The sequence below is a fragment of the Gopherus flavomarginatus genome, chromosome 5 (genome assembly GCF_025201925.1).
Source record: "Gopherus flavomarginatus isolate rGopFla2 chromosome 5, rGopFla2.mat.asm, whole genome shotgun sequence".
Taxonomy (NCBI): Eukaryota; Metazoa; Chordata; order Testudines; family Testudinidae; genus Gopherus; species Gopherus flavomarginatus.
Genome location: NC_066621.1, coordinates 96,959,763 through 96,979,970, shown reverse-complemented (window position 1 = coordinate 96,979,970; position 20,208 = coordinate 96,959,763). Strand labels below are relative to the sequence as shown.

The window sequence follows — 20,208 nt, the reverse complement described above, 5'->3', positions numbered from 1 at the left end:
TTGCGTATTTCTCCCCAGCCAGTATCTTGACTCAAGCCACACTACAACAAAGAGGCTGCTTTCAATGTCACTCTGGGGACTCTACCGTTAGGTGCCCCAGGGTATGTCTACACTGCAATTAAAAACCCATGGCTGGCCCGTGCCAACTGATGCAGGCTTGCAGGGCTTGGGCTAAGGGGCAGGTGATCAGGCTCAGGTTGCGGCCAGGGCTTTGGACCCTGAGAGGTGGGAGGGTCCCAGAGCTCAGGCTGCAGCCTGACCCAGAATGTCAACACCACAATTAAACAGCCCCTTAGCCCAAGCCCCATGAGCCCAAGTCAGCTGGAACGGGACAGACTTGGGTGTCCAATTGCAGTGTAGATGTACCCTTCACGTCAGCTATCAAGTGCCTTGGTGTGCACTGTTCTGTATCGGTAACACACACCAGCAGGATCCTAGAAATCTTTGCCACGGAAAAATGCGAAAAAACATGGAATTTGCATTGTTACAGAGAATCTTTACTTTTTATATTTTCTGAAAAAATAAAAACATATATTAACTATTAACTACATTTTACTAAACATACCAGTGTCACTTATTCAATGCATGCAACCTCACACTCTTGTGGTTGGTTTCTGAATGTACTTTACATTTGTATAGCTAAACATACTCCAATAAACTGCATCTGGTGTACAGAGGTTAGTTACCAATGGCATAGCGGGGTTCATGTTTTAATGCATCTCAGATTTCATGTCAGCCTCCAGACATGAATAATTAAAGTTATGAAAAGATGCCAAAAATTGTAAAAATCACTGTTAAAGACCATGTCACTTGGCAAGGACAAAGTTCATGCTGATGGTAATGTGCTGTTCTGTACTGTATGCAGCAAGGCTGTAGATTATGTTCAAAAGCAGACAAATGTAGAATACATGGAAAGCATTAAACTTTAACTGAATGCAAAGAAATGAAAACAAGAGGCTGAAACAGTAGGGTCATCGACAACAGTAAACAATGCACTCTGACTGGATCATTCTGTTCATTTTATTTTGTAATAATGACTGATGGCCCTGGTAGGCTTTGAACCTGCTTAAAAATTGAAAATATATCAATAAAACATTGTGTTCAACTGATACCTATATATATTATGGCTCAGGAAGTTCAGTGTTTCATTTTAATTGTGGAAAATCATGGATTTTTATGTTTTTTTAAAATCACAGACTTTTTAAAAAAATCACAGAAAACTAGGCTCCCCACAGATGAGACACTCAAACACATTTAAAGGAAGAGCACCACACAAGGGACAGCTTGTGATTTCAACATCCTTTAGTTCCTCACCCCTCCTGTCATCATCACTAAACTAAACAATTACCCCTTAAAAATGAATGATGATCTACCTATATCACTCCTAAGTGCTTGTATCCATTCATCCATCAGCTTCTGAGAACGTGCTGCAAAGTAGTATTCTGCCCCATCACTCAACCTGTAAACAGCAGGGATAGGAAGAAGGGCATTCAGATTAGTCTAAAAGTCTACATTATTGTCCTATTGAGAAAGGCAGGAACTGCAGTATCTGCAAATTCCTACACAGACAGCACTCTTCAGCTTTGCCATACCACAACGTTTTTTGAGATAGGCTTGGATGAGTATGGCTGTAAGTAGTTGCAACATTGCAGAGCAGCCAGACTTGTTTTGCTAGCAGGTCTATGAGCATGATTTACCGTAAACTAAAGGTGTTCTCTTTCCTGGCATAGTCAGTCAGCCTCTCACACTTGGCACCAGCAACAATGATTGATGGGATTGTGGTTACGTTCTGAAGGAGGAAGAGATTACAGTGAATGTCCTAATTGCCCTTCCTTTTAGGATTCAATCTCATCCACACACTGTGAGCACACACTGATACCATCATTCATACTATTCCTAACACTGGCAGTAGGCCCCCTGGTAGGAAGAACTATACAAGATCCATCCTTCATACAGTTTGAAGAACTGGTACTTCATTGTGTATTGAAGGCATTAATCAAACAAGAGAATGTTCAATAAATCTCAAAAGCCCTTTTCTCAACCTTATAGCTGGAAGCTGCACCAATCAGACTAAGTTTCGACCAACTGATGCATGAAAGAAATTAATCCCCTTCTAATCCTATGTTTTCTTTTTAAAGAAATTGGGAGATTAGAATGGAAAAACAGGGAACAAATCTTAAACCACCTTTGGAGATTACCTGACAGATTCAAGAAACAAATTACCTTGGACGCTTCGGTTTCATCATTGTAGAAGTTAAGTTTTTGTTTGTTGAGTTTTACATAATAGGAGTTCCAAGACCTGGAGTGTGGCTACATGAATAAAGAGGATAATAAAATGTAATCACAACAGTATCTGTAGTTACATCCAATAACATCCATTTCTATAAGCAGCTTCTAGCCATGCAGCTTGGGGCTGGGACCTCATCAGCTCTCACAAGCCGAGAGTGGTCAGTCTAGGCTATTTCTAAGGAAACCCAATGCACTGTAAGAATTGGTTTTAGTGATTCCATCAGTGGAGCCACATAAATCAGTGCTGAACTAATGACACAGCCTGGTGAAAGCAGGCACTAAACAGTTGGTTCCTTCTATCTTTTAGGAAGGCTATAAACCCAGCATTCTATTTCTGCTTGTTGAAGACGCCATTTCACTTTATCTAATTGCAGAGTTGGCTCTAGTGCGCTATCCATATTCCAGTTTTGGTCATTATAATCTGCCTAAAGTTTCAATGTAATGTGGATATCGAATTCTTCCCCACTTACAGGGCAATCTTTTAAAAGCAGCTGCTACATTCCACCCCAGAAGGTGGTTGTATGTCAGCAACAAGTGACACGTTTGTGAAATGTTATAGGATCCTTCTGGATGGAAGGTGCTGTCTAAATGTAAGATGATATTATTTTATTGTGCCAAGAGTTCTCTGGTGAATGAGAGAGGAAGGGGGAATTGTTAAGGAAGATGTGAGGAGAATTTATGTTATGAATGTATTCTATTTCTTTTTTTTGTGTGGGTAGCTGAGATGAGAATTCACTAACATAGTTAATGTAACTTGGGGTTTCACCTGTGTATCCTTAACAGGGTGACAGTAGATTCTATTTTGCATGGGAAATAAAGACCAGTGTGGATTTGCTTAGGTCAGGTTAGAAGTTTCAGATAAAGAATTATTTCCAGGGATCAGTCTAAGAGTTCTGTCTATGTCCAAGGCTCACACAGACTCTGTTAGCAAAAATCTATGCACTGGTAGATAGTGACTGAGAAAACATGCACAGAAATTTCCCAGCTGTGGTAAATATACCACTGCTACTTCATTGATGCAAACCCTGCCCTGGAAGTGGAATTCTATTTTAGGGTAAGAGGGGAATTCAATCTTTAATTTCATTCAGACTTGGACATGCTGAAACTATCCCACCAATGTACTACCCAACCATCAACTGGAAGAAACACCCTCTTCTAATATGAGCAGAAATCAATATCCAAGCTCATTAAATAAGCGGCTCTTTCTGCCATCAGGGCTTCACTCTTTTTGAAGAGGATTTTAGTCTACATGTTCATTTAGTCCCAGGTTCTAGTAAGTGCCCCATCAATGGGAACTAAGCCTGAACTGGAAGATCCCTCAGATAAGTGAATTCAGACATCTTGGTCATTCCACGTCTCATCTAATACCCACTGAAATCAAGGGAGTCCTTTCACTGGCTTCTGTGGGAACTGTATCAAGACCTCGGTTCTGAAAGCCTCACCAGTGAAGGTTCACTGCCCCAACCCCCACCAAGTCAGGTTCTGTAGCTATTTGGTCATAACGTAAGTCATGGTGGCTGAACATGAAGTGAGTGCATCTGATTCTACCTGCTTCCGTCCTGGAAGAAGCTGGTCCCTTTTTTCTAGTAAGCCCTCCATGTTCTGGTGACTTACAGAAACCTGAAACACACAAGGACATTACAGTTTCACTTCGAAGAAGTCTTTTCAAAACTTCAGAAGCAACTGTGAGATATATCCCAAACAGGCCATTGTTTTCCCTTTAGCCTTTGCCTTTTCTATAGTATTTTATAATACATATGCAATACATTATTTTATTATATTTCTATAACAATTTATTATGCTATTCTGGCATGTCCGGGGATCAATGTCATTAACACTACCATTCCACTTGTTCACCAATAAAGTACCATTAAGAGATCCTTAAAAATCCTCATATGGTCCCTCTTAATGTATACCTATATCCATTAGTACTGGTCTGACCAGTTATTGTAGATCAGTGTAATTTTATAATAAACTTTAACTAAAAGCAGCAAAGAATCCTGTGGCACCTTATAGACTAACAGACATTTTGGAGCATGAGCTTTCGTGGGTGAATACCCACTTCGTCAGATGCATGTAGTGGAAATTTCCAGGGGCAGATATATATATGCAGGCAAGCTAGAGATAATGAGGTTAGTTCAATCAGGGAGGATGAGGCCCTGTTCTAGCAACTGAGGCCATGTCTACATCTAAAGTTTTGCAGCGCTGGTTGTTACAGCTGTATTAGTACAGCTGTATAGGGCCAGCGCTGCAGAGTGGCCACACTTACAGCAACCAGCGCTGCAAGTGGTGTTAGATGTGGCCACACTGCAGCGCTGTTGGGCGGCTTCAAGGGGGGTTCCGGGAACGCGAGAGCAAACCGGGAAAGGAGACCCGCTTCGCCGCGGTTTGCTCTCTCGTTCCCGGAGCCACCCAGCAAACCGCAGGGAAGGAGACCTGCTTGCTCGGGGCTCCGGGAACGCGAGAGCAAACCGGGAAAGGAGACCCGCTTCGCCGCGGTTTGCTCTCTCGTTCCCGGAGCCACCCAGCAAACCGCAGGGAAGGAGACCTGCTTGCTCGGGGCTCCGGGAACGCGAGAGCAAACCGGGAAAGGAGACCCGCTTCGCCGCGGTTTGCTCTCTCGTTCCCGGAGCCACCCAGCAAACCGCAGGGAAGGAGACCTGCTTGCTCGGGGCTCCGGGAACGAGAGAGCAAACCGGGAAAGGAGACCCGCTTCGCCGCGGTTTGCTCTCTCGTTCCCGGAGCCACCCAGCAAACCGCAGGGCAGGAGACCTGCTTGCTCGGGGCTCCGGGAACGCGAGAGCAAACCGGGAAAGGAGACCCGCTTCGCCGCGGTTTGCTCTCTCGTTCCCGGAGCCACCCAGCAAACCGCAGGGAAGGAGACCTGCTTGCTCGGGGCTCCGGGAACGAGAGAGCAAACCGGGAAAGGAGACCCGCTTCGCCGCGGTTTGCTCTCTCGTTCCCGGAGCCACCCAGCAAACCGCAGGGAAGGAGATCTGCTTGCTCTGGGCTCCGGGAACGAGATAGCAAACCGGGAAAGGAGACCCGCTTCGCCGCGGTTTGCTCTCTCGTTCCCGGAGCCACCCAGCAAACCGCAGGGAAGGAGACCTGCTTGCTCGGGGCTCCGGGAACGAGAGAGCAAACCGGGAAAGGAGACCCGCTTCGCCGCGGTTTGCTCTCTCGTTCCCGGAGCCACCCAGCAAACCGCAGGGAAGGAGACCTGCTTGCTCTGGGCTCCGGGAACGAGAGAGCAAACCGGGAAAGGAGACCAGCTTGATTACCAGAGGCTTCCTCCTTCCACGGAGGTCAAGAAAAGCGCTGGTAAGTGTCTACATTGGATTACCAGCGCTGGATCACCAGCGCTGGATCCTCTACACCCGAGACAAAACGGGAGTACGGCCAGCGCTGCAAACAGGGAGTTGCAGCGCTGGTGGTGCCCTGCAGATGTGTACACCTTCAAAGTTGCAGCGCTGTAACTCCCTCACCAGCGCTGCAACTTTCTGATGTAGACAAGCCCTGAGGTGTGAAAACCAAGGGAGGAGAAACTGGTTTTGTAGTTGGCAAGCCATTCAGAGTCTTTGTTTAATCCTGAGCTGATGGTGTCAAATTTGCAGATGAACTGAAGCTCAGCAGTTTCTCTTTGAAGTCTGGTCCTGAAGTTTTTTTTCTGCAGGATGGCCACCTTAAGGTCTGCTATAGTGTGGCCAGGGAGGTTGAAGTGTTCTCCTACAGGTTTTTGTATATTGCCATTCCTAATATCTGATTTGTGTCCATTTATCCTTTTCCATAGCGACTGTCCAGTTTGGCTGATGTACGTAACAGAGGGGCATTGCTGGCGTACAATGGCATATATTACACTGGTGGACGTGCAGGTGAATGAACCAGTGATGGTATGGCTGATCTGGTTAGGTCCTGTGATGGTGTCACCGGTGTAGATATGTGGGCAGAGTTGGCATCGAGGTTTGTTGCATGGATTGGTTCCTGAGCTAGAGTTACTATGGTGCGGTGTGCAGTTACTGGTGAGAATATGTTTCAGGTTGGCAGGTTGCCTGTGGGCGAGGACTGGCCTGCCACCCAAGACCTGTGAAAGTGTGGGATTGTTGTCCAGGATGGGTTGTAGATCCCTGATGATGCGTTGGAGGGGTTCTAGCTGGGGACTGTATGTGATGGCCAGTGGAATCCTGTTGGTTTCTTTCTTGGGTATGTCTTGCAGTAGGAGGCTTCTGGCTACACGTCTGGCTCTGTTGATCTGTTTCCTTATTTTCTTGTGCGGGTATTGTAGTTTTGAGAATACTTGGTGGAGATATTGTAGGTGTTGGTCTCTGTCTGAGGGGTTAGAGCAGATGCAATTGTACCTCAGTGCTTGGCTGTAGACAATGGATCGTGTGATGTGCCCAGGATGGAAGCTGGAGGCATGAAGGTAGGCATAGCGGTCGATAGCTTTTCGGTATAGGGTGGTGTTAATGTGACCATCACTTATTTGCACCGTGGTGTCCAGGAAGTGGACCTCCCGTGTCGATTGGTCCAGGCTGAGGTTGATGGTGGGGTGGAAGCTGTTGAAATCGTGGTGGAATTTTTCCAGAGTCTCCTTCCCATGAGTCCAGATGATGATGATGTCATCAATGTAGCGTAGGTAGAGAAGGGGCGTGAGTGGACGAAAGCCGAGGAAGCATTGTTGCAGGTCGGCCATAAAAATATTGGCATATTGTGGGGCCATGCGGGTGCCCATAGCGGTGCCACTGATCTGGAGATACATATTGTCATCAAATTTGAAATAGTTGTGTGTGAGGATAAAGGCACAGAGCTCAGCAGCCAGTTGTGCTGTGGCATCATCAGGGATACTGTTCCTGACAGCTTGTATTCAGGACAACACTGAACAGCGCACTGATACACAGGTACCCTCCCACCAACAGCACAAGAAGAAGAACTCCACATGGACTCCTCCTGAGGGTCAAAATGACAGTCTGGACCTATACATTGAATGCTTCCACCGATGTGCACAGGCAGAAATTGTGGGAAAACATCATCGCTTGCCTCATAACCTAAGTCATGCAGAACGCAATGCCATCCTCAGCCTCAGAAACCACCCTGACATTATCATCAAAGAGGCTGATAAAGGAGGTGCTGTTGTCATCATGAACAGGTCTGACTACCAAAAGGAGGCCGCCAGACAACTCTCCAACACCTAATTCTACAGGCCATTCCCTCAGATCCCACTGAGGAATACACTAAGAAACTGCAACATCTACTCAGGACACTCCCTAAACTAACACCGGAACAAATCAATATACCCTTAGAGCCCCGACCAGGGTTATTCTATCTACTACCCAAGATCCACAAACCTGGAAATCCTGGACGCCCCATCATCTCGGGCATTGGCACTCTCACTGAAGGATTGTCTGGATATGTGGACTCTCTACTCAGACCCTATGCCATCAGTGCTCCCAGCTATCTCCGTGACACCACTGATTTCCTGAGGAAACTACAATGCATTGGTGACCTTCCAGAAAACACTGTCCTAGTCACCATGGACGTATAGGCTCTCTACACGAACATCCCACACACTGACGGAATACAAGCTGTCAGGAACAGTATCCCTGATGATGCCACAGCACAACTGGCTGCTGAGCTCTGTGCCTTTATCCTCACACACAACTATTTCAAATTTGATGACAATATGTATCTCCAGATCAGTGGCACCGCTATGGGCACCCGCATGGCCCCACAATATGCCAATATTTTTATGGCCGACCTGCAACAATGCTTCCTCGGCTTTCGTCCACTCACGCCCCTTCTCTACCTACGCTACATTGATGACATCATCATCATCTGGACTCATGGGAAGGAGACTCTGGAAAAATTCCACCACGATTTCAACAGCTTCCACCCCACCATCAACCTCAGCCTGGACCAATCTACACGGGAGGTCCACTTCCTGGACACCATGGTGCAAATAAGTGATGGTCACATTAACACCACCCTATACCGAAAAGCTATCGACCGCTATGCCTACCTTCATGCCTCCAGCTTCCATCCCGGGCACATCACATGATCCATTGTCTACAGCCTAGCACTGAGGTACAATTGCATCTGCTCTAACCCCTCAGACAGAGACCAACACCTACAATATCTCCACCAAGCATTCTCAAAACTACAATACCCGCACAAGAAAATAAGGAAACAGATCAACAGAGCCAGACGTGTATCCAGATGCCTCCTACTGCAAGACAAACCCAAGAAAGAAACCAACAGGACTCCACTGGCCATCACATACAGTCCCCAGCTAGAACCCCTCCAACGCATCATCAGGGATCTACAACCCATCCTGGACAACAATTCCACACTTTCACAGGCCTTGGGTGGCAGGCCAGTCCTCGCCCACAGGCAACCTGCCAACCTGAAACATATTCTCACCAGTAACTGCACACCGCACCATAGTAACTCTAGCTCAGGAACCAATCCATGCAACAAACCTCGATGCCAACTCTGCCCACATATCTACACCGGCGACACCATCACAGGACCTAACCAGATCAGCCATACCATCACTGGTTCATTCACCTGCACGTCCACCAGTGTAATATATGCCATTGTATGCCAGCAATGCCCCTCTGTTACGTACATCGGCCAAACTGGACAGTCGCTATGGAAAAGGATAAATGGACACAAATCAGATATTAGGAATGGCAATATACAAAAACCTGTAGGAGAACACTTCAACCTCCCTGGCCACACTATAGCAGACCTTAAGGTGGCCATCCTGCAGAAAAAAAACTTCAGGACCAGACTTCAAAGAGAAACTGCTGAGCTTCAGTTCATCTGCAAATTTGACACCATCAGCTCAGAATTAAACAAAGACTCTGAATGGCTTGCCAACTACAAAACCAGTTTCTCCTCCCTTGGTTTTCACCCCTCAACTGCTAGAACAGGGCCTCATCCTCCCTGATTGAACTAACCTCATTATCTCTAGCTTGCCTGCATGTATATATCTGCCCCTGGAAATTTCCACTACATGCATCTGACGAAGTGGGTATTCACCCACGAAAGCTCATGCTCCAAAACGTCTGTTAGTCTATAAGGTGCAACAAGATTCTTTGCTGCTTTTACAGATCCAGACTAACACGGCTACCCCTCTGAAACTTTAACTAGTTAATGTTCTTCTCTAAATAATCTGTTTTATCAATATATCCTCTCATACATGAGTCCCTCAATTCTATTGATCATTCCTGCTGCTTTATTTTGTACTGTTTGACTTCTATGGTTACATTTCTGCATTCCAATGAGGTAACAAAACCAGGACACTGGATTCCAAATGTAATCTCAGTGTTTCCGTGACTATTATGCTGCTGCTTACTGATTTACATGCTATATCTCTCTTAAAACAAATCTAGCCAATATTCTATTAGCTTTCTTTACTGCTGTTGCAAAAAATAATCCTTTGTTTGATTGTTATACGGCAATTTGTGTCATAACATCATCATTTAGCATTCAGAAAAGGGTGCTCAATTGCACAGATATTGATAATAGAGAAAAAAACAACTAGTATATTATAGGTGGTACAGGTAGCAACACCTACAATTCAGGTTCCCCAACATTTTTCATAATATTAATCTGTTTTAATGTGCTCTTAACTTTGCCAAACTTTAATCACTCAGGATGAAATTTTTGATTCTGAGTGGCTGCCTGAGGCTGACGCTTTTGGAAAAAATGTCAGTAAAACTGGTTTAGCTATTCTCAAAACGAGATATGCGAAAAATATATTGTTTTGCTCATTTTAAAAAAAGACTGGGAGGTAGAGAAGAAGTTGAAGAAGGTGGCACAAGTGGAAAGATTGGGACAAAGAGCCAAGGGAGAAGGGGGCAGGTAAAGTAACTAGGACTGTATCATAAAGACTGTATCATAATTAGGCTTGAAAGAACTGGATTTTTATCAGTAAATGTTGATTTCACCATACACACACAAGCCCCCTCCTCCCAAAAAAATTCTATTGATCATCAAAACTTACAGATAGGCAAAGTAAGAAAAATGATGCTTAAGAACAGAGTTCGTTTTAAGGATATTTATTTTGTATGTTTTGACATATGATGTGGACTATTTGTATTTTAATGGTTATAAAGCTTTAACTTTTTGAATCTCAATGTCTGTCATTAAACAATTATTGTCTCACCCCCCATTGTCTAATTCCCCCATAATTTTTATTTATATAAATTTTCAGTGGGAAGAAATCTAAAACAAATGCTTAAAAATAAGCATCAGTGTTATCCATCTAAATTATTTTAAAACCCCTCAGATTCTGCAAAGCCTAATAATAATGCATATGCACAAAGGAGCCAGATTAAGGTTGCACAGACAATCTTTATCTGATCTAGAGCTAATTGAAAATTTTCCAGTGAATCAAGTTTCCACTGGAAAATGCTGATTAGACAAAATTGAAACATGGCAGGAGTCCATTGATTTTGTCAAAATTTTTGATGGAAAGTTATTGAAATGATTCATTTCAGCTTTATAATTTTGGGATGAAATGAGATTGAGAAAACTCAGAATTTCCCAAAGGAAGGAAATTCTATTTTTCAGTCAGCTCTAATTCTGGCATTTATTAACGTCTGAATGCTTAGTTTGTAAAGTTCTTTAAATGTATTTTTTAATGTATTAGGACATTAGGGTGACCAGATGTCCTGATTTTATAGGGACAGTCCTGATATTTGGGGCTGTGTCTTATATAGACGCCTACTACCCCTTGCCCCCTGTCCCGATTTTTCACACTTGCTGTTTGATCACCCTATAGGATATAAAACCTTTTCTGTTCGAACTTGTTCTATCTGGCTGCATAATTAAATCAATAGTCTTTTTGTGAATCAGTCTCCTTCAATCTTACACAAAAAACTCACCTGTGTGCAGTCAAATCAGGTAGCTACATGCAAAATATAAATTACTGAAGGCATAAAATTATCTAGTTTGGCACTCACTATTTGCACAAGCAAATGAGAGGTTTAGTGGATGCAACTGTGCAAACGTGTTTTCAACAGCCAAAAATCTGGTCCTATTCATGACTATTTCATTAATTTTTCAATTAAGTTGGTCTATTTTTAATGCTATTTGTTATTCATTAAAGTGAAGAGTGATATATGACGAGATATATTTTCTGGGACATAAATTCAATTAAAATATTGCTGGACAAGATTTAATCTAACATTCCCATTATAGGGATTAGCTATCATGCCAAGAACGTATAAAGAAAATATCAGTCAGAATAGATGCTTCTTGGCTTCAGGGGAAAGATGTTTTTGTGAGCAACACACTCCCCTTAGTGAAAGAGAGAGAATAGCACTCATTGCCATATTAGGTAGCAGTAATGTCTATAGATGTGAGGCATTTAAAAAGGTTCCATAGACTTCAAGCATACAACTGCTTTATATCACTATCTTTCTGGATAATTTAGAAAGCATATAGCAAAGGCACATTAAGTGTTTCTTGCTGTTTGGGTCCACTAGGGATATATGTGTGTATGGTCAATCTTTGTAGTTATCTCACACTCCTTATGTTGGCTAGTCAGATATAGATCTGGGTATTGCTTCAATGGGGTGGCTGTAGAGTTTCTGTGAATGTAGATGAACTTACCAAAAGGCCATTTTCTGACCTCTCAAGAGAGGAACTTGAATGTGGAGAAACATCTAATGAACTTCGGCTAGACCTAGGTGGAGTCTTCCCAACTTTTATTTCCAGGTTAGACACAGGGCAACTGCTAAGGTTTTTCTCATGGGGTGATAAGAGGTCCTTGGAACATGATTCTGACAAACTAGTGGCACTTTGTCTGTTTACTGGACTGGAAGGAGAGATGTGGCTTCCCAAGGACGTGACTTGCAGGCCCATCAGTTTTGGCATAGGTTGAGTGTTAATCTCACTGAGCCTGCTCACAGCTTTCGTTTCTCCATTGGTGTTGGGCAACATCTCTGGATTTTCCCCAGACCCAAATTGCTGGAATGCCTCTGTGGACTTTTGGACTGGAGACGCAATAGTTTCAAGGGGACCCCTCAAGCTGAGGCTGGGTGAGGAGGATAGAGATGGCAATGGTCTGGTTCTCTTTATCTCTATCAGTCTTGACGATGGCATCCTTCTGTCTGAGGGCTTCCTTCTCAGAGATGGGACCCTAATGATTTTCCCTCTCTCCTTTTGCCCATTTTCCTCAGCATAAATCTGCTTCAGTATCTTCATTTCCCTCTGCAAGACACAAGGGTTACATCTGTGAGTGCACATGTAAATTGAAGTTAGGATTACTTTCAGATGCATTTTCTATTGGCCTTTATAAAAATGGTATTGGTATTTATAAAAATGTATCTGACAGCACAGGGCCCAACTATGGATGGTATTATGGGTTCCCAGCCCTGGGAACTCTAAACAGCTCTGGCGTCTGTAGTCGAAACTGTATTGTTGTCTTCTTCCCAAGGCCTCTTCCTCTGCTCACTGCCTTCCTTGTTGCCCTCCTGCTCGAGGCAGAGCACCAGCTCCCAGGTCTGCTCTCCCTGGAGTCTTCCTCAGTCAACCTAATCTTCTCTGAATTACAGTCTGCTCTTATTTTCCGGGCAGGTCTCCTCTTAGTCACTTGATCCTTTCCCACTAATCTCCATGTTGGGAGCTGAGCTGAGTTTAGCACAGCAGCAGCAGAGCCCCAGCCTCCTAAAGAGGCCATCTCACTCCATGACAAACCCTTGCCTCGCTTACTAATCCATCAGTCTTCTTCCCCCTCACCTTTGTCTTCCTGTTCAGCTGTACAAACTTGTCCTCTTGGGCTGCAAGCATCGTCTCAAAGTCCCGGTGTTTTTTCAGTAGTTCCTCTACATCAGACACTGAATCCTGAGTGGAAAAAAAAATCAACAATAGATACAGGAATCCAGTGAGACAAAAATAACTGTTCCTGAAAAGGCTACGACTGAGATTTTCAAAACAAATAAGTACATTTAGCCACATAACTCCCTTTAAAATTAATGGGAGTTTGTTTCTAAATCCCCTAGCTGGCTTTCAAAATCTCAGCCTACACTTCTAAAAAGAGTGGTCCATGGGCTGAATGTGGCACATGAAAATAAAGGTTCAGTTGACAAGACTTCTTTCTCCCCAGCTGCTGGCTTTGTCAGCCACCAGCACCCTTTCTGGAACCCACCAGGATAGCCATTACGGGAATGCAGTATCTTTCACAGTGAGATGATCCTCTGTAAGAGTCACTAATTATTTAAAAATGTTACAGTTCATGTAAAACTTCTCTCCCTCCTTCTCCTCTCTGCTGTGGAATAAAGGCCCTGCAATATCACCACTAGCATGGCTTGTATAAGGTATCATGATTTCCATGTGGTATCCTGGCTGCTACAGTATAACCAATGGCACCCAGGTTAAATGCCTGGGTTAAAGTTTATGACAGACACATGGTTTACTCCTGTCTTGCCTCCTGCCCATGATCACTGCAGGGATCTCACAACTGATCCTTTGTTGCCCCTGTGTTGGGCCTCCATAGCCAAGTGCATGGCAGTGTTGTTCCGCCCTCTCAGACACCATAATATGGTAATCAAACAGAAGAAAGCTGTTGAAGTTGGTGCAAAAACAAGGTTTTCTAGGGCAAGCTGGAAAAGCCATGTACACAAATCCCTCCACCCCCCAAGAGAGGAAAAATCACCCCTTCTCTTCAAATCAGGCTCTTTTCCTCATATGAAGGGGTAAGAACCTTCTTCCGGACCCCTGACTAGGCTAAGAAATGCAGGGGCGGCTCCAGGCCCCAGCATGCCAAGCGCGTGCTCGGGGCGGCAAGCCGTGGGGGCGGGGGTGCTCTGCCGGCACTGCGAGGGCGGCAGGCAGGCTGCCTTCGGTGGCTTGCCTGCAGGAGATCTGCTGAAGCCGCGGAACTGGCGGACCCTCCGCAGGCAAACCGCCGGATGCAGCCTGCCTGCTGTGCTTGGGGCGGCAAAATCCCTAGAACCACCCCTGAAGGAATGGGTAGGAATTCTCCCCAATCTTTTGCCACAACAGGTCACTACCCCATTAACAACTTTTCCTGCCCCAGGCTAAACCCTTTAAAAGGACATAGCACCTACCTTTTGAGAATCCCAAAGCTGCATTACTCATCCATCAATGTTTTGACTGTGATTAACGTAAAAGAAGAATCTCTCAGGGGTGGGATTACTTGAGATGGTGCATTTTAATAGTGTTATACTGTCCTTACTCACCCCATAGCTAGGATCTGAGAGAAAGCCCTCCTTGGCAGCCAGCCATGCCTCTGCTTGATCCAGCTCTCGCCGTAGTAATTGGATCTCCCAGTTTTCCTCATACAGCTCCTTCCTCAAATCCCAGCTCTCCTTCACCTTCTTCATCAGTTCTGACAGCTCTGACAGTTTTTCCTCAATCTAGGAAAACAACATTTACAATATAGGGAGATAAAAGATTGACTTAGACTTTCATTTGACAGCCATCTACCTTGTAATTCGATCATGTGACCCATACATGACCTCCAGAGAACTTTGTGATCCCAACCTACTTTAGAAAGGAAGTCCAAGTCTGCCTTTTGCCTACCTGAATTCATTTAGTCTCATACGATATTCTGTATCTGTATGCGTATTCCATGTAGGCAGGACCAGTACTTTGCTATATGTTCTTCCAGGGCCACGCTTAACTCAGATGTTGCAGTTTGTAACTTATAATACTGAACTAATGGGTACCCACACAACAAGACAAATTCATCTGGCCATAGCATGACAACTCTGATTTATCTTTTAATACCAATGGAAAACTGTCTAGTCCTCTCTGCAGCAAAGTTTGCAACAGAAATGGGATCTTTCACAAATTCCAAACACTCTCTTAACTTCATGATCTCCAGATCTAATTACAATCTCAAGACAAGCCTGGGGTCATTGTAATGGTCAAATTCTGAAGTTACTTAGATAACAGGATCTTAGAGTTTTTCAAAGTTACTTCTTGCCCTTTTCTCCTTTGTAAAACTCCTGAAGAATCATAGACTCATAGACTAAGGTCAGAAGGGATCATTATGATCATCTAGTCTGACCTCTTGCACAATGCAGGTCACAGAATCTCACCCACCCACTCCTGTAACAACTCCCTAACCTATGTCTGAGTTATTGAAGTCCTCAAATTGTGGTTTGAAGCTCAAGCTGCAGAGAATTCTCCAGCAAGTGACCCGTGCCCCATGCTGCAGAGGAAGACGAAAAACCTCCAGGGTCTCTGCCAATCTGCCTTGGAGGAAAATTCCTTCCTGACCGCAAATATGGTGATCAGTTAAACCCTGAGCATGTGGGCAAGACTCACCAGCCAGCATCCAGGAAAGAATTCTCTGTAGTAACTCAGATCCCAATCACATGTTTTCTGAAGTGTGCAAAGACATCACCCCTCTCTGTATTTGCTCTGTATTGCATTGCATTCTATTTATCCTATTGTTTGTGCATTTAGACAATAAGATTTAAGGGACAGTATTTGTGTGGCACATATTCCTCACTGTATAGTTGATGTAGGCCTACAGCACAGCATAAACAACCACTAGCAATATTTCAAGCTAGGTATTGTAATTTTGCAGGTTAGCTTCAGAGTCAATTTTGAAGGAGATAAGAACAACTCTAAATGGTGTTCCACTTATTCAGGTCTCTATGCAAAATTTGTCTTCATATTTAATATTAAAGAACCTGGGTTTCCTATCTAGCTTCTCTGTTTTGAAGGACAGATATATGTGAAACCCCTTGAGAGGCATGAACTCTCTGGGGGCGCTGAAGTCTAGATTCCCTCCTGAACACTTACTGAATGTTCTTTATATATGATAGCATTTCTGGCAGTGATGCTTCACTTAGACTTTTATAATATTTAATTAAGGTGTTTGCCCACTAAGTTTGTTTCCTTACCTGACTGATTTTTTAAAATGTTTAACCCGCCATCAGCATACCTCCATGGACATGAAGTGTCCATTCTTCACCAGGTTGTTCCCTGCCTGCTGCATATCTTCATATTTTAACCACTGCTTCTCTATTTCACGCTTATACTCTTCATGGTGCTTGATTAGCAGCTCAGCGCCAAGAACATCGCTTGCTAGTTCCTCAGATATCACCAGTGCATGCATCTCATTGGCCCAAACCCTACAGAAAGGAATCAAAAGGAGCCAGTGAACACTGAAAGCTGGTGAGGATAAAAATGGAATGACTCACAAACACTCAGACATGCCCACAAGCTTATACATCCACACTGATATAGGCACAGATTTATAAGCCCTTATTTACATACAAGGGACACACATATGTGCATACTCCGGTAGATATCCACATCCATATGCACATTTACACACTCCAGGGACACATTCCAGTGCATAAACATACATTCAGACATACCCTTGCCCCATTAATAATTAAATGATTCTTATGGGACAAACATGATACACATTCAGATAGTTAGAGAAGGGAATCATGAAACTACATGCACTGAAGAATATCTCCTGTATATATTCACAGTGCTTTTATGCACTGGGCATTTATATGCATTCTTAAAGTTTCACATTCTGTCACGCACAAGAATACTTAACACATATACATGAAATCATATTCACTCACAAAGTTAGGCAAAAGCATGTACCTACAAGGCCACACCCTCAACTGGTATAAAACAAGGTAGTTCCATTGACTTCAATGGAGCTGATTTACAGCAGCTGAAGAGCTATCTCACAGCAGGATATCCCCACCTACACACTCTTACACACAATATTCCTAAACCAAGAACACATTTGTATTCCTAGGAAAATGCTCATAATACTTAATGGAGTTGGGCAAACATTTTCTGATGAAACATTTTTCACTGAAATAGAAACATTCTACAGGATCGTGTAGATGTTGAAAAAAACTGATTTGGAAAAAAAATCACTATGGAGTGTTTTGATTTTGAAATTTATTTTATGATATCAAAAATTAAAAATGGTTGAAATAAAAATGGAATGTTTTGATTTAATCTGAAAGAAATGTTGCCATTGACCCAAAACAGAATTGTTTTCAGTTCATGGGAAATTTCAAAATTCAATGTTTTGTTCAGATTAGGAACAAAATCCAGTTTCATAATAATGGAATTTCCTGCAAAATAGAAATTCCAGTACCCACACAGCTCTTTTATTTATGCAGAAGGGAAACCACAACAGGCACATGCAAGCAATATTATTCATATTATATCTTCCCTGCTCCCACACAAAATACTTCAACTTTTGTACATGCTTGAAATAACTGTGCTAGGATTGCCTGTGAAATGGTTGTGCTGACTCTTGGGCCTGGTCCACACTACACAGTTAAATCGATTTAAACAGCGTTAAATCGATTTAACTCTGTACCTGTCCACACTACAAGGCACTTTAAATCGATTTTAAGGGCTCTTAAAATCGATTTCTGTACTCCTCCCCAACGAGAGGAGTAACCCTAAAATCGATATTACTATATCGATTTAGGGTTAGTGTGGACGGAAATCGAAGTTATTGGTCTCATTCCTTTAATGTAGCTACCCAGAGTGCACTGCTCCGGAAATCGATGGTAGCCTAGGACCATGGACGTACACCACCGAATTAATGTGCCCTAGTGTGGACGCATAAAATTGATTTTATAATATCGATTTTATAAAACCGGTTTTAGTAATTTCGATTTTATGCTGTAGTGTAGACATAGCCTTGCACATGGGAGCAATGGTGTCTGTACAGCTGCACAGGGATTGGAGTATTCAGATGTGAGGAAAGGACTATGCCCTCATGTAGAATCAGCAATGTTTGGAAACCAACCCCCAAAGTACTGAACTACCCAAAGTGCTTGCTTTTCCAAGACACTAGAGGTATTATCTAAGTTGTCCAAAATGTGGTGGGTCTGTAACACTGTGCTGAAATAGAGTGGTATGATCCCATGTGCGAGACACATCCAATGTGTGATAGGCTCCAGAAACAACCTTATTAGTTTGAACCAAAGTATCTGTTCTTTTCTACAGTGGGGTCAACTCTGGCCACTGCAGCTGAGAAGATGCTTTGTGTTATCATTTAAAGGGAGCTGTAAGGAAGCTGCAGAGAGATGGGGGCAGGGATGGCCTATGCCAAGTGTCTAATTTAGAAGACTGCATTGGGGAAAACAAAAATAAGGCCCCATTGCCAGACAAAGGGCCCAACACATACATCAGCTCCCTGCAGTCGTTGAAGTAGACCTGGACCTGTTCTGCCTGGCTCAGTCTCTCCTTCCTCTCCACAGACTTCCTGGTCAGTTTCTCCCAGCATTCATCCACCTCTGTGAGTCTCTCCATTATATTCTCCTTGGCCTGAGGGTAGAGCTGGCTGAGACGCCGAGCCTCCCCTTGGATCCTCTTCAGCTCTTTCGCTATGGCTGCAAGGTCTCTCTGGAACACAGAAGCAATTGATCACAAGATGAAATTGAGAGCATTAGGTTCTGCTTCAGCATTGACACTGCAGGGAAATAATCCTGAAAGCAGATCTCAGACTGTTCTTGACCTTTAGGCTCCTTCCACCCAACTGATCCCACAGAGTGAGAAACTAACTCATTACTTTGCCTGTTGCCACTTACCTTCCAGGATTCATCTACATTCACCATTGAACAAGCTTGTTCAGAGCCGTCATGACGGACAGTGCAGTAAGGTAGAAGATACCTTGGGAGTCTCACTCCCTGGGCTAGCAAAAACTCTGTTTCTAATATAAATGATGTATTTGGGGGGAGGTCAGGGAGGAGTCAGCTGTGTCAACTGGGGGAGGAGGTACTACCCTGTAATGCAGAGCAGTGACACTGGGGCTGGCTTTGAAGAAAGTGGGAAGGAATTGGGTGAGGATTAGGAGAGAGAAATAGACAGGAAAGTAAGGGTGCAGCAATTCCCAGCAGAACATCTGCTTTCCAAAATTTCATCTTTTATTTTTGTTTTGAGAAAGTACCTAGAGGAAGTCCGGCATGTTCAGAACACACCCGATATTCCTTCCCTGCCTCCGCAGCACCCCAGCTGGAGTCTAAGGGATCATCTCAATTCTCCTGCTCTCTAACTCCTTTTTTCACCTCTCTCTCATCTGGCCTAAACATCATAAACACCTACATCATAAACACCTACTGCCAGCCCACAAGGATTGTCTGTTCCCAATCCAGAGCCTGTGACACCATTTAAATTGAAAAATAAGGAATTTAGGTACAGCAAAATCTAGGCTCACCATGCTCCATGACGCTAACTATTACTTCCACAGGACTAGCAATTTCTGCTGGCCTAAGGAGCAAGAAGTCACATCCCAGAATTCAACATGGGCCTTTTGAATGGCAGCAAAACATCAGGCTCCGATGGCCTCTTTTCTAGCAATAGGCTGGCAGTCCCAGGAACCACTGGTATTGCAGTGCTAGAGACTCCACATCCACTTCAAACTAAGGCTTTGAACTTATTTGAGCTTGGGTTGGAATTTAGTTTCAAAGCCTATTAAGTGAAGTGAAAAATACAGTAAGTAGTACTGTGGAACTCCTTGCCAGAGGATGTTGTGAAGGCCAAGGCTATAACAGGGTTCAAAAAAGAACTAGACAAGTTCATAGAGAAGTGGTTCCCAAACTTGTTCCACCGTTTGTGCAGGGAAAGCCCTTGCCGGGCTGGGACAGTTTGTTTACCTGCCACATTTGCAGGTTCGGTTGATCGCAGCTCCCAGTGGCTGCGGTTTGTTGCTCCAGGCCAATGGGAGCTGCTGGAAGTGGCAGCCAGTACGTCTCTTGGCCCGTGCCACTTCCAGCAGCTCCCATTGGCCTGGAGCAGTGAACCACAGCCACTGGGAGCCGCGATCAGCCGGACCTGCGGATGCAGCAGGTAAACAAACCGGCCCGGCCCGCCAGGGGCTTTCCCTGCACAAGCAGCGGAACAAGTTTGAGAAACACTGTCATAGAAGATAGATCCATCAAT

At 44.0% G+C, this 20,208-nt stretch overlaps 2 protein-coding genes across 4 annotated transcripts in view; one reads left to right on the top strand and one right to left on the bottom strand.

Annotated features, from left to right (window-relative positions):
- SPTBN5 (spectrin beta, non-erythrocytic 5) overlaps window positions 1-20,208 on the bottom strand; it is a 173,238-nt gene that overhangs the window by 6,950 nt on the left and 146,080 nt on the right. For all 3 annotated transcript variants that reach the window (XM_050954918.1, XM_050954916.1, XM_050954917.1), the window contains 9 exons: window positions 18,455-18,672; window positions 16,217-16,406; window positions 14,499-14,675; window positions 13,036-13,140; window positions 11,908-12,507; window positions 3,838-3,909; window positions 2,224-2,310; window positions 1,698-1,789; window positions 1,374-1,459 (listed from right to left, as the gene is read on the bottom strand). In XM_050954918.1, coding sequence (XP_050810875.1) covers window positions 1,374-1,459; window positions 1,698-1,789; window positions 2,224-2,310; window positions 3,838-3,909; window positions 11,908-12,507; window positions 13,036-13,140; window positions 14,499-14,675; window positions 16,217-16,406; window positions 18,455-18,672 — 1,627 coding nt within the window. The remainder of the gene's footprint in view (window positions 1-1,373; window positions 1,460-1,697; window positions 1,790-2,223; window positions 2,311-3,837; window positions 3,910-11,907; window positions 12,508-13,035; window positions 13,141-14,498; window positions 14,676-16,216; window positions 16,407-18,454; window positions 18,673-20,208) is intronic.
- The window catches only part of LOC127051950 (uncharacterized), a 260,294-nt gene continuing 244,555 nt past the window's right edge, over window positions 4,470-20,208 (top strand). The window contains exon 1 of the mRNA XM_050954966.1: window positions 4,470-5,810. Coding sequence (XP_050810923.1) covers window positions 4,586-5,566 — 981 coding nt within the window. The 5' untranslated portion in view covers window positions 4,470-4,585 and the 3' untranslated portion in view covers window positions 5,567-5,810. The remainder of the gene's footprint in view (window positions 5,811-20,208) is intronic.